Consider the following 14,434-nt stretch of genomic DNA (forward strand, 5'->3'; position numbering starts at 1 on the left):
TAAGATAGGACCCAAGAATCACCAGCCAAGGAGGTAGCGCTGGCAGCTTTGAACATGGACTACTCAGTAGCTCACTCAGAAGTTCACTTCTGATGCAGGACACTTCATTCTTCTATTATGAAATACTTGCTAGATGGGCTTCTAGTCAACACTACAAACAGTATATAGAAAATAAAACTGATACTAGGCAACGTATTGTCAAAACTTAGGATACATTTTTAAAAATGTAAAGAAAGGAAAATAAAAACACAACTCAAAACAAAATTTCCTTGTTAATTTTCACCTCAGTGAACAAGTGTTTTTATAAGTTACTGCTTCCTTCCTCCCCTGCAACAAAACTCCATTTAAAAATAGATCTACTGAGACGTGGGTCAAAATATGAATATTCATTAACTTTAGGACAGAAGGAGTAATGTAACTAAATTAGTAACTGTTCATGTAATTCAGCAGTACTAGGTATTTGCAGACCATTTGTGTAAAAGACAGTGAAATATACATCATTAGGCCAGATTTCCTTTTATGAACACAGAACCTTAAGCTATTCAGGAAAGATGCAAGGAGTCTACGTAATATTAGGAAGGAGTTTATTCAATAATCAGAGTGAGGAGCTCAAGCCCTGGGAAACAGTTTAACAGAGTGCTCTGATGGAACTGCTCTGAGGTGTGTGTGTAAGTGCACCATATATCTTTTGCACAAACACTGTACATGCAGGGAAGAGGGAAAAAAAAAACCTTACAACCAGATTTCATTTATGTTAAAAGGGATAGGGCACACCTGGTTTTGCTCTAGATTACACATTAAAGATAACATAAGAATTTCTTGGTTATACATCAAACAAATTCAGGGATGCTGATGTTATCCATGTGGAGGGAGAAAGGACCAGGGTTCTTAATGATTTCCTTAATCTCTAAGAAATGCAGCTGGGGATGCAGGATCTAGGTACCCTTTATCTTTTCCTGTTGTAGATTTCTCCACCTGGCATCTTCTGTCGTGAGGCATGGGGTTGCAAAGTCACTCTGACACAGGCCGAAGGTGGCCTGCACGGCTGCTTCACACGACAGCATGGATTTTCTTGTACTGACTTAAAGCCTGTGCAGTTTGCTTGTCAGATTTGCCTGTTAGATGAAGAAGAGGGGTCCCAAAAATCTGTCCACACGTCATTTATTTTACTTTTTTTTTTTTTTTTTTACTATTTCCTGTCATGCACCCAATGCCAGGCAAAATAATTGCAAAAATGTAAATAGAACATAAAAATTGCATTTCTTTTATGATTCCTGCACCCTATATTTGCAATTGACAAGAATACTGGTATTAGCATCACACACACCTGGGTTCAAATTACTATTCTTCTAATTACTACTTGCATGACCTTGGGCAGGTTACTTAACATTATCAGCTTGTTTTCTCCTGGATAAGAAATCCCATTTTAGCTCAGAAGAAAATGACTTTTTTCCAAATGAAAAAATATCAAAACTGCTAATTTTTCAGTAAAGGGAAGAATTAACCTTATCTAATAATCCAGGAAGAATCTTTTCTATTTCTTATTAATTCTTAAAATTTTATTTGGAAATTAGCACACTGCTAAACTAGAAAAAAACAAATCAACAGAGGATAATTTTTTACATGTGTCTTAGGATGCAAATTAGCTTGTTTTGAAAATAAGCATTTCTGGATATAAAAAAAGCTTAAATGTTAAATGCAAATGTTCTCAAAATAGAATAAAGACAAATTTCAGTTGACTTTCTCATAGCTCCTCAAGGTGAAAATATACACGTGTATAGAAAAGTTTTTAATTAGTGATTTTTTTTTTCCTGAGGAAGATGAGCCCTGAGCTAACATCTGTTGCCAATCTTCCTCTTTTTTTGCTTGCAGAAGATTAGCCCTGAGCTAACATCTGTGCCAATCTTCCTCCACTTTATTTGTGGGTCACCTCCACAAAATGGCTGACAAGTGGTGTAGGTCCATGCCTGGGATGTGAACCTGGGTGCCAATGCGAAGCATGCCAAACTTAACCACTACACCATAGGGTGGTGCCACTGTTTTCTTTTTTTAAACTAGCAATATGAAAAACGAATAGCCTTATCCCAAAGTAAAAGCAGACTTGTCTAGTAAAATGGAGGAAATTCAGGTGTCACTTTGCCAAAAATTAAAGCTATCTACCAAATGGTTCCAATTGTAAACAGATGAATACTATCCATTGAATATCTTGCATGTATTTCTCAAGGCCGTTAGAAATGTAATAAGGCTTAGCAATGCACAAATAATAAAAATAATAATAACAACACAAAGCAGAAGATACCATTGATTGATTTAGCAAGGGAAGTGGAGAATGAAAACTGAGCTAAGAGGAAATTTTAAAAAAACCCAAAAAACTAAAGTTAGGAGTAAGCCTAAACATACCTGTCATTTTCTAATAACTTAAATACAGCTTTTGTTTTCTATTTCTGTGCTTTTCAACTACAAAAACTTCAGTTTTAAGAAGAAAATAAAAAATCTTCAGCCTTTACATTTTTTCAGTTAAGACATCCAAAGGTAACTTCAAAATTTCAGGTTTTGCATAGCCTCTCAGGTTGATTTATTTACAATATTGACTTGATTTTGAAACTTTAACTGTAAGTTCCACCAAGGATTTAACAGTATCTTAAAATTCTTCAAAAGTAAAATGCACCTGAATATCAGAATTGTTAAAAATTTGCTTAGACCTGAGCAAATGTGGTAATATTTCCTATTAAGCAACTATTGAACTTTTGCAATTAAAGCAAGGTGCCGTGTGTGTCTGTGTATGTGTGCATTGTATGTTCTGCAGTTTTGTGCTCTTATCTTCATATACAATCACTGGGATTCTACAAAATACACAAAGCACTAAATTATATAATTTTAATGGGGAATATCTTTTTGTTTTTCTATTTAACATGTAAAACCTCACTGAAATAATACATTATTTTACACAGTCACAAAATAAAATGCTCTCATAATTCCTACAGTATAGTCCTCCAAACTTTCATATCTACTGCTAAAAACATATCACCTTGAACTTAAAATACATATACTCTACATTATTCTGAGTCAACAAGCCCACCGGTGCAGCTGTGCCGATTGTGTTGGGACAAAAGGGCAGTGGGGTTGGGAGCTGAAATCCAGTTTGCCCTTCTCCAGCGAAGCTTGGAAGGGGTACCTTTTTAGAATTTGCACAAAGGTCATGCTAGCCCGTAAGTATTTATTAGGCAGAGGGGCAAAAGAGAGGCAGCTACGATCCAAAAGTTTACAGCATAATATCATCCTCACAGATCATTATACATTGCTTTAAATGTCAGCATTAGAAACATTCCCCTTATTCTAACAGCCATAAAATGGGAAAGCATGACTTTTATAAGGTTCCCTGGTCCCAAGAAGTGTCCTCTTCCTTCTTTTCCATTCCAGTATAGGTAATATCAAAGCAAAGTTTGAGAATCTGCAATTGAGAAACATGTCACTGAGAGGAAAAGAATGAGGCCCTTGGTGGAGAGAATTAGTGAGGATGTGGAAGACACCGCGAAAGATAAACCACAAGAAGGTGAAGCAATCACTTTACCAATCATTGATATTTAATCAAATATCTAGACTATTCTAGGACAGACTCTATAAAAAGAAAGTCCTTTCTATTAAAGCAGCTTTCTTTTTTTTTTTTAAAGATTTTATTTTTTCCTTTTTCTCCCCAAAGCCCCCTGGTACATAGCTGTATATTCTTCGTTGTGGGTCCTTCTAGTTGTGGTATGTGGGACGCTGCCTCAGCGTGGTTTGATGAGCAGTGCCATGTCCACGCCCAGGACTCGAACCAATGAAACACTGGGCCGCCTGCAGCACAGCGCGCGAAGTTAACCACTCGGCCACGGGGCCAGCCCCTGAAGCAGCTTTCTTAACTGCAGTTTAACCTTTTAAAAGTTTTTATTATATCTATTTTCAAATGTACACAAAAGCAAAGAGAACAGTAAAATGAATCTTCATGTACCTTTTATTCTGATTCAACAAATTATAAACATTGGCCAATCTCTCAATGCTTCTGGCGGGGAGGGGAGTACATTTCCTTTCACCTGTAAATACTTCAATATGTATCTCCATAGGTAAGGGCTTTACATTACCACAGGGTCATAAATACACCTAAGAAAATTCACAATAGTTCCTTAATATTGTTTAATACCAAGTACATGGCCACATTCCCCCGATTATCTCAAAAATGTCTTTTTACAGTTGTTTTGTTCATATCAGGATCCAAACAAGGTCCACACATTGCATTTGATATGCTTTTTATCTGTAATAGCTTTCTCTTCCTTTCTATCACTCCTCTCCACCCCAGCCATTTATTTGCTCAAGAATCTAGTTATTCAATAAAATTTCTCCTATTCTGGATTTGGCTAATTGCTTCCTGTGGGTAAAGTAATATATTATAAAGTTTATCACTGGCTCTGGAGTATGGAGAAGAGGGGAAAAACAGATGTGGTCTATAACCAAAATATTTCAGATAAGTGATACTGAAAAACCGTTTTTTAAAAAAAACCACCCAAGGATGCTATCAGGCAAGCTAAGAAGGTATCAAATCCAAGTATTTTTATAAAACTATTCATCCTACTACCTTATACAATGTTATAGCTCACTCTTAGAGTGCCAAAGTGAAATGGATAGTATTCAATAACCATATAATATGAAAGCTGTATTTAAAAGAAGAGTAATAGTCACCTGTGATTGAAAATATAATGTAATTCACTCATTTTGGTCTGGGGCAAAAACGTAGAGGGTTTTTTCAAAAGTTAAAAAAAAAGTGTTTGGTACTTTGAAACATATTCTTATGAAAAAAGTAGAGCGCTAAGTTTCTTCGTAAAATATTACTCTGATTTAACCCTAGCATGAGAGACTGATGAGACCTACTGAAAACACATAGAATTGGTAGATCAGCCGAGTAGGCTAAACGTCTATGTGTAATGTAACGGCTCCAGGTGCAGATAAATATTCTATAAGACTTACTGACATTTAAGGAAAAGCCTGCTGTGCCTTAGCTACTTGGTGAACTTCTGCTCACCCTTCAAAGCCCAGCTCAGGTGGGAAAGTTCCCATGCATGTAGCATTGATCACTCTTCCCTTTTGAGCTGTGGTCCTCAGCTCTGGCTTTATATTAGAATCAGCTGAAGAGTTTTTAAAACCTACTGATGCAATTAAATCAGAATCCCTGGGAATGGGGCAGAGGTATTTAAAAATAATCTCTAGATCATTCCAATATGCAGCCAGGTGAAACATCACTGCTCTAGTAGGTATATTTCATTTGACTTTATCACAGTATGTTTTAATTTTTCTTTATATTTGTCTCTTTTTTTAGTCTAGAGGATCTTCAACTCAATGTTTATTTATTGAGTGCAAGTTATATGTAGTATCAGGTATTATACCAGGTGCTGAAAATACAAAGACAACTTCATGTCCCTGTTCTCAAAAACCTAACAGCCTAATTGAAGAAAATAATATGTAAACAAAAACAACAAAATTAAATGAAATAGGTGCTACAGTAGTAGTCTGTATAAGGGATAAAGGGACATCAAAAACTGATCTATCTGCGTGTGGGGTTGAATCAGAAAAGGTTTCAGAGAGAAGGTGACTCTTTGAAGGAGGGACTTATCTAAACTATTTTTGCATCTGTACCACCTAACATCCCTCAGTAAAAACTCTGTAATAGCCAGCCTCAAAGTTGGTACTTAGAGCTCCTTGACTCAACTGGCTTTTACTTTTACTCCACTTCAGAAACCCACTCCCAAGGCTGCACACTAGATCATGTTAACTCGGGAACTGCCCATCTCTGAAACCATTAACCCCAACATTCAACTGTCTGACCAGTCTTTAATGCTTCCACATCTTTCACTACCACTTTACCTCATCAGGTCCTCCAGTTCTCAGTGTCTCCATTTTACCTCAGTTCATCATTTTCTTTTGCTGTATCTTTCTACTGCTTTTTTGTATTTTGCTGTATATGTCCATTGTTGCATTTATCACACAGCATTATAACCTATGAAAGTTTGTTTGCTTTCTCTATTAGATCATAACTTTCCTTAGAATAGTTACTGGATTCTTCTTCTCAGTCCTGTATCCTTTAACACTCAGGACAGGGTCTGACCCAGAATAAGCGCTCAGTAAATGGTGAAGGAATGGATAAAGTATTATCATTCTCACCACTATACCATGAGCTCTCCAAAGGCAGAACCTGTATCTTACCTGCGTATTTCCTATAATTCCTACCAGAGTGCCTCACACGTATCAGAGCCTCAGGGATCATTTGGTGAATTGTAAAAGGTTGAAATGTATTACAGCCTGTATAACATATAAAAATGTGTTACTTGCTCTTTTTTGGTATTATAACAATCATTTAAGTTAACAAAATGGTGATGAGGCAAATGTAAAAAATGTTCATCATGGCAGAGGCAAAATGATATAACGGAAAGCACTGGATAGAAGTTAGTAGGCCTACGCCTCAGTCTTAGCTTTGCTACTCTGTGTTCTACCAATAACTACCTCTGTAAACCTTAGTTTCCCCATTTATTAAAATGGGGTCTGACCAGAATTCAATTCTTGATCATCTGAGGTTCCCTAACACGCTATGCCTCTTAAAAATTTTCTTTATTATAAAAGTGATACACTCTCAATATAGAAAGTTGTACATACCCTTCCAAATTGTTTAGGTAAAGGAAAATTCCCACTCTCCACTCTATTTTCATAACTCTCCAGAGGTATCCACTCTGAACAGTTCCTTTTGTATCTTTAAGGCATTCTTCATGCAAAAGCAAGTACAGTGCTAAGATTCTTGATTTTATTTACCAACTGCACAGTCTCATAAATTCTTATGGAACCTTGACAAAATGAAAGGAGAACTATAAATATTTTGATAGCAGAAAGATAATTATCTACTGAAAAGGTCAACAGTAGAAAAAATTAAAACAAATAAGTATTTAAAACTTGGTATGTCATCCTCCTTCGTTGTGTAATGTAATGTAAATAAAAGGTATATGACAAGAAAAGAAACTTAAGGTGGAAAGCTCCTCTACAGGAAAAAATGTGGGAGGCATGGGAATTGTGGGGTAAGGAGGGAGAATCATACCAATGTCACAACCACAGACGGATGCAGAAAGGGCCAAAAATATCACAGAATTCTAAAGATTAAAATAGCAAACAATTCTGAAATATGCGATGAGACTAAGGGTAGAGTCAATCGTAGAAAAGGAAGTAGCTATTTTTCTGTACTAAATCTAGCCCAAAGACCAACGTAGATTAACATATGTCCTTGATTTTCTTGACAACTGCATCCTTTGAAGATCTTCATCTAAATCTAACAAGGGCATCCACATATTATGAAGCCAAAGGTGGAATAATTATATTTTTAACCAGTTCTCTCTACTGGTGGGGAAAAATATCACAGGATGGTAGTCATCATAAATTTAAAAATTAATTTTTAAAATAATTTTAACTAAACAAGAATTTTTTAAAAGATAGAAAAAGTAGGCTATTGGGAAAGTAGGAAACTAGTTTTCAGAGAATACAGTGGAAAGAGTGATCTAATGGCTGGACTGTTAATCTCCTTTTCATTTTGTACCAGAGAGTATTTGAACACTAAGGAATGTGTTAGAGAGCCAAGCTTTAACTTCTGTACCCACCTAAACAACATAGATTTCACTTAGACATGTCCCGAGGTTTACACCTATAGTGTGAAACGATACCACTCGAGACTGTAAAGAATGCTTATAGGTAAGATAAGACCAGCAGCCTGGACAAGGATCCTGTTCTGTAAGGCTAACACGTTACTGAAATAAGTCCACTTTTTAAAACAAAATGAAAATACAGTTCCATAACATATAAGTCACAAGTCTAACAACACGTAACTAGTGTAAATTACCTAATGACAATTACAGCATTAAAAAAACTAACACTGTTATAGTTTTTACCTGATATTTTTACAACCTAAATACCCTATGATGAATAAAAATGAAAACTACAATTTAGAATTAATTTGGAGGAAGAGGAATGACAAAATTATATTATGGAATCAAAAATAATTTAACACTGTGGTACACAAAGTTTGTCAAGAAGTTGAAAATAGTTAAGTCCAGGAATCAACCTGTAACAGCTCCTTAAAAAAAATGGTTAGTCAAGGATAAGTGTATTCTGGAATCAACCTGTAACAGCTCCTTAAAAAAAAAAATGGTTAGTCAAAGATAAGTGAATTCTGGAACCAACCTGTAACAGCTCCTAAAAGGATAAGTGAACTCTGGAACCAACCTGTAACAGCTCCTTAAAAAAAATCGTTAGTCAAGGATAAGTGAATGTTAGGACTACGACCTTTACTAAATCTACCTTGTCTCCAGACATTAAAAAACACAAACAGAAATAAGGAACCAAAATCATTCTGGTTTCCTGTACCCTTTAGGTTAAGAGGAACAATGTTTCTTGACACCGGAAAAATGCAAGTCAGCCTCGCTTTCACAAGTCAGTGGCTGAAGTTATGGTTTTCAAATTTGGGTAGAATAACATTTTAAGATTCTTGAGAGAAATTTTCATTACTAGACAGATCTAATTCGTTAGAATAGAGCACAAAACTAAATATATAAGGCAGTACAGCAGTTCTCAAACTTTTCTACATCGGCATCTGAAAAATGTTATGACCTCTCCATTTTATTTCATTTCTCTCTTCCATCACCTCCTCCCACCAAAGCCAACGAAAACTTCCAAACCAGCTGACACAAATTGGTTTAAGAAGCTAAAGGTCTGCAGTGGTCAACAGAAGTCAGAAGTGGCTTGTGTGCTACTTCCAGACCACAAAGACTCAATACTCAATACATTCCATCTAAAGTACAAAGTGGAAAAATTATGTGGGACTGAGGCCCTAAAAGCCTCTTTACAATTTCTCCATTCGACAGGAGCGCACCCTAGATCTACCCAGCCTCACCCAGAATGAGCTTAGCTACCTGAACCAGTGTCTCTGTAAAACACAAATTTTTAAAAAGAATTTTGCAACACAGTATCTGAAGTCTTTGTAGGAAACCTAGTCACTGAGATATGATCAATAACTACTCCTCCTAAGTGGCCTTGAAAGCAGACTGTAATAGAGCCCCAAAGCTAGACCTCCACTAAATTTTACAATTAAGGATTCACTGTGCTCAAAACCTATCAAACTCTTTGATATTCATTCTTAACCAAAATACACATTTCAATTCTAAGGAGACAAAAACGAGGAAGTCAAAATATACATCTACTTTCCTTCTTGCAATATACCTTCCCCTGTGCCAAATTACCCCTGCAGAGAGCCACTGTGCTAACCATTAGTCCAAAGGATTCCTAAGCATCTCAAAAAGAGGTACCTTGGTTCCTGATGGTCGTCGTATAATGGAAAAATGATCCCCCAGTAGACGGTCATCCTGGGTAAAGAAGCCAGTAATGAAAGTACCCCGTCATCTGGGTTTCTACTTACCCTCAGTAACATCCGGGGGGTTAGAAGTCCGGTCACTGGCTGGATCCAGTGCAACAGTTCCCAGTGAGGTGGTGGCTCCAGACATCTCACTCATGGGCTCACTACGGCTTGTTTCAGGCACACTTTCCCGGGAGCTAAATCTTACTCGGGAACTGGATCGAGAGCTGAGGTCCGGGCTGGTGTCTGACAAACCTGGAATGTCATCGATCTTTGTTGGTGTCACCATGAACCGAACTGAAGCCATCTTGCTGGTGGTTTCTGGAGGATGCATTTTTCCTTTTCTTTTCCTTTATAAGGACAAAGAAAAAGGAAAACCCCGCAAAATCCTTCCTCCTACGCTAGCTACTTTTGCTTGCAAAAATAGAAAAGATAACTTTTTTAAAAAAAACCTTGACACCACACAAAAAGCCCCAAATAAGAATCCTTTTCCTCAAAATTCAAGCAGATTGTCCTCTAAGTCCACCACCAGTAGCTGAAAGATATTTTTTAAAAAAAACGACAAAATGATGCCAATCTCGTGTAACTTCGTTCCCTCAGAATGAGGAGCTACCTAGCTATCACCCCTGGTCCACGGCTGCGGGCTCCGTGCCATGGTCTCAGAGAAGCAGGTGAAGCCTTTCTCCTCCTGAACCCCAGGTTTCGGCCGAGGTAGTCAGTCCTTTATCTGGCAAATGTCCCACGGTTCTAGTTGAGCAAAGCGCGCGCAAGCCCACCCTTACCAGGCAAATATAGCATAGATCAGACTGCGAAACTGTGTACACCGGCCACCTGTTGTGTATCAGGTGAATACCCCGCAGGTCTGGCTGGGAGGAGGTTTGTGCAGAGCCACCCGATGTTTCTGAGGCCGATAATCCACTTGGGTCTGGCGGGAGAGGTGCGCATGCATAACGGGAAAAATATCCTACACTACTAGATGGAGGAGAATGAGGAGAGCCGGGTGAGCAGAGGAGGAAGCAGGGGCAGAGCGGATTCCAGCCTCTGAGAGGTCTGCCGGGGCGGCCCGCCCGCTCTTCTGGCAAAAAAGGTCCCTGGGATCTGTGAGGAGGCGGCTAGCCGATGGAGACGACTCGGACTGCAGCTCACGGTCGTGGCAGCTCGTTGCTAGTCCATCGAGCCCATGGCCGGCAGTGTGACAAGACCCGCCACCCTCTGCGGGGAGATGCTTTCTCCCCTTCCAGGGCCCCGGCGCAGGTCAGCCCCTCGCCCCTCTTCCTTCGGGTCCCAGCAGCGGAGGAGACGGCCTCGCAGACTGGCCCTGGCTGAGCAGGAGGGACAGAAGGCGAGGAGGAGGTCGCAGGTGCGGAATCCCGGCGCCAGCTGATGCGGGTGCGCGCGCAGCTGTTGTTTACGAGCCGGTAACAGTTTCCGCGCCGCGGCGCGCGCAGGAAGGATCGGGCTGCCGGGGAGGGCGCTCCCTCCCCGGCCAGACGCGAGAGCAGCCGTTATGTGACCTCACCGCCCCCGGCCCCGGGCCCGGAGGGCTGTGCCCGCGCAGCCGCAGCCCCTCCCGTCCCTCCCCACTCGTTCCTCATTCGAGGCTAACGGTCCCAAGAGAAGCCTCGGGGAGCCGTCTGAGGGCGGTACCGTCCCGCAACCGCCCGACAGCCCCGCCCAGCCTCTGCAGCCCGCGAGGCGCTGGAGAGAGCTGCGCGCATGCGCTCGCTCGGGTCGCCCCAGGACTGGAGGGCGAGGGGCAGAACCCAACACGGGAGGCCCGGAGCACGACGGGAATTGTAGTTGGGTGTGGGGGCCTGAGCTGCACGCACCAGGGATAACCACATCCTTTTCCTTCTTGGTTCTGCTGTGTTGCATAAACTCATTCTGGAGGCATCTCAGAGAACAGGCGACACCCTTTGCCCTCAAAATCTCAAAACCCATCTCTTTAATAAGACTCTCTGAAAATACCATTAATAATTTAAAAATCACTAACTTCCCAACACCATGTATCTAGGTATGACTCTTACTGGAATTTTTATGTAGAGGTGTATTCCTAAAGCATCGTATCCTCTAATTTATATACACTTTGTGGTACATTTCTTTTTCCTTTTTCTTGTCCTTTAAAAAAAATGCTGTCTTTCACAATATATACATCATATTAGGTTGTACACCTTAAATATATGCAATTTTGTCAATTATACCTCAACATAGCTGGAAAAAAATATTATGTTCACTTTCTAGTCAGACTTTAAGTTCCATTAAAGAAAACGTCTTTAATATTAGATCTGGAAAAGACATTTAGATACTTTCTCTTGACTCCATTTGCCGTGTTTTCCCTACTACTGTCATCAGAATATTTTTCTTAGCATGTTTATTTACTGCATGGATAGAGGTGTTGAATAAATTTTGACTAGCAATGTTTTGTGAGATGGTTATTTCCTATAGCTTTGATCAAGACGTTTAAATTTAACAATCAAGGCCCTGGCTTTGCCTGGGTCCTTGCTCCTCACAAGTGGAAATGTTCTTCCACTTGTGGAATGGTATTTAAGACCTGAGCCACGATATTCCCTTTTATCAAATGACACACAAAGTCCAAAGACTGGTAAAAAAACATCCAGGTAACAAAATGAAAAATAAATCCTCATTTAAAATGTAAACCTCCTCAAAACTTGAGTCTTTATAAAGCCTGTGATTATTGATTCAGGCTCACAGGCCTCCTACCTGAGGAAGCAAGAAATTCACCTCCCTAAGGGATCAGTTTTTTCCTCAGGCAGGCCTGCTATTCATTCAAATCTCACAGAATTTCCCTTTATAAAGAAGTGCTGGATCTTTAAAATACCCAATTTTGTTTCACAACAGTGTATTTCATCCATTTATATATACTACCTAATACCAATAAATTATACCTCTTAAGACTCTTGTCCCATTTCTGAGCACATCTCAGAAGACATTAATACCCAGGGGATCTCTTAAGGAAAAAGTCCTCAGTATATTCAAACCTGTTTGCCTTTTCTCCTCTCCTTTACTTAGGAATATTTCCAGGTTAAATTCTTTTCATTTCAGTCTACACCACAGGTAGCATGGAACAATGCTAATCCTTTTTCTCTGGTGGGTGAGGGAGTGGGAGTAACCTATAAAGACAGAATTACAGTCACCCTTAAAAAAAATTGGTAGCAGAATTCATTTACTAACTTTGGTGCTTAAGAAACTTCCATAGCAGATCCTTTTCTAGTCATTTGCAGAATTTTTAATATTTCTTCAATCATTATCCCCTTAATAGTATAAAATAACTCTCTAACATCCCTCAGATCCAATGCTAAGAACCCTGTAAGTGAATAGGTTAAAAAATAAGAAATTTTTAATTAACTCCCAACACTAGCTTGAAAGACAAGATCCCTGCTTGAAGCTCTCATATCTCATCTTCTAAATTAAGATCCATGAAGAGTTCCAAATAGCATCTAGCTGCCAAAGAGAATATAAAGTTAGGTGTACCTAAGAAGACAACTCCTTGATGGAGAGAACTAAAAGCCTGGAATTATTTCCAGAAGGGGTGTAAATATGCATAAAGGCATTCCTATTCATAATGGTTGGACAAACACTGTAGATACATTAAGAACCACCAGTGAACCCTATCAATTTTAGAGTTGGAAGAGAACTTAGAAAGGATGAGAAAAATGGGACTAAACACGTTAAGTGACTTTCTCAAAGTTAGACAAAGAGGGGAGAATCCTGGTCTCCTGACTTCCAATTCACTGCCTTCCCTCTACAAAACAGCTATTATTTTTCAAGCAACTCTTCCATTTTGAGTCAAAATTTCAAAGGGCAAGAAATTACTTAAATGACAACAGGGGTATTTTTCAGTGAATGTTAACCATTGTGGAAGCATCTTTCTTAACCCTTCTTCCCCTTCCCCAACATCCTCCTATCACGAAGAGCACAGCACGACTCCTGCTACAGCAGCAAATTAAGTTTTTCTTCCAAGTGGACTTGCTGTATCTTTGGGAGTACTCCTCCCTCTCATCTCCCGCGTTTTTGCTTTTATTTTTAAACCACTTCTTTCTTCCCATGACCTACAAAACAAGAGCTCTTTCAAATTATTTTAATAACCTGGCAGTGACTGAAAATACGAAAAGAAGATTCAAACTTGTCCCCTCTAAGGGGGATGCTACCATGATTGCCTCACACAAACATGATCAAAGGCAATGATGAGACGGATTCCAAAGAGCAGGGGCGGTAAGAAGGCTTCAAGGCTCACAGATTGAAGAGCTTCGTTTCGGAAAGTCTCTTGAGGCGTGGCAGGTGGCAGAAGAGACATGAAATTTAAGGGACTCTCAGAGGACAGGGCGCGGTTGCTGGGTCATGAGCACCTTGAAGCGTTTCTTGATGGTGATTCGGTGTCGAGAGTATTTGTCGTCTGGGGAGAACCGAGCAGGATGGGCCGAGCAGGTCTGCTGTCCCATAGGGTCAAGCTTCTGCTCGAGAAAGAGAGAACATAATCTTAGTACCGGAGTGATGGGAAAACTCAATCACTGGAGTCATAAGGGAGATGGAGGCTGGGATAGGGAGCGGGCTGCGCAAAAAAAAGGAAACAGGAGGACAGGAGACGCGACAGTCAGCTCAAGAAATCACACACTCCTGCTTCTACCACGCCTGCCTCCTGGGCCTTCTGGTTCCTCTCACCCAGCGAGGCAACTCGGTGCCTGGTCTCACCCGCTCCTCCGAGCTACATTTCTCGCCATGTCTATTTACAACCTGTTTCCTCCACTCACCTTGAGTGTATAAACCCGGTCTCCCTGCTCGTTGAGATAATACTGGAGAAACATGATCAGACTAAACACAGAGATTCCAACTCCGTCCGCAGCTGGGTCTAGCAGACGGCAGCGCGTGTTTGCCAATTTCCTTCCTGTGTAGCCGGAAGTCTCTTTCTCAAGGCATGCCGGGAAATGTAGTCCATTTAGGCCTTTCTCCAGCTGGCCGAAAGTGGGCGCCCTAGTGCAGGACTTGGCCCAGTTGCAACCCAGT

The 14,434-nt window shown here is 40.0% G+C and overlaps 2 protein-coding genes across 4 annotated transcripts in view; both read right to left on the reverse strand.

Moving 5' to 3' along the window:
* The window catches only part of SLC12A6 (solute carrier family 12 member 6), an 82,717-nt gene extending 71,567 nt beyond the window's left edge, over positions 1–11,150 (reverse strand). The window contains exon 1 of one of the 3 annotated variants that reach the window (XM_023620699.2): positions 9,476–11,150. In XM_023620699.2, coding sequence (XP_023476467.1) covers positions 9,476–9,746 — 271 coding nt within the window. In that variant the 5' untranslated portion in view covers positions 9,747–11,150. Of the gene's footprint in view, positions 1–9,365 lie in introns of all 3 variants that reach the window. The other 2 variants (XM_001918315.6, XM_023620704.2) reach the window with 2 other exon arrangements.
* A 2,347-nt stretch (positions 11,151–13,497) lies between these two features.
* Positions 13,498–14,341, reverse strand: NOP10 (NOP10 ribonucleoprotein). Its single transcript, XM_003363530.5, has 2 exons — positions 14,182–14,341; positions 13,498–13,884 (listed from the first exon to the last, which is right to left on the reverse strand). The coding sequence occupies exons 1-2, from the start codon at positions 14,233–14,235 to the stop codon at positions 13,744–13,746; spliced, it is 195 nt and encodes a 64-aa protein (XP_003363578.1). The 5' UTR covers positions 14,236–14,341; the 3' UTR covers positions 13,498–13,743.
* Positions 14,342–14,434: the final 93 nt, after the last annotated feature.

This window comes from Equus caballus, chromosome 1, assembly GCF_041296265.1.
Source record: "Equus caballus isolate H_3958 breed thoroughbred chromosome 1, TB-T2T, whole genome shotgun sequence".
Classification (NCBI taxonomy): Eukaryota; Metazoa; Chordata; class Mammalia; order Perissodactyla; family Equidae; genus Equus; species Equus caballus.

Excerpts from the sequence above, each read along its gene's own strand:
- NOP10 (XM_003363530.5), bottom strand. The coding sequence starts at position 14,235 with ATGTTTCTCCAGTATTATCTCAACGAGCAGGGAGACCGGGTTTATACA. Across the intron at positions 13,885-14,181 it reads ACCGGGTTTATACACTCAAG|AAGCTTGACCCTATGGGACA; the intron begins GTGAGTGGAGGA and ends TTTCTCGAGCAG.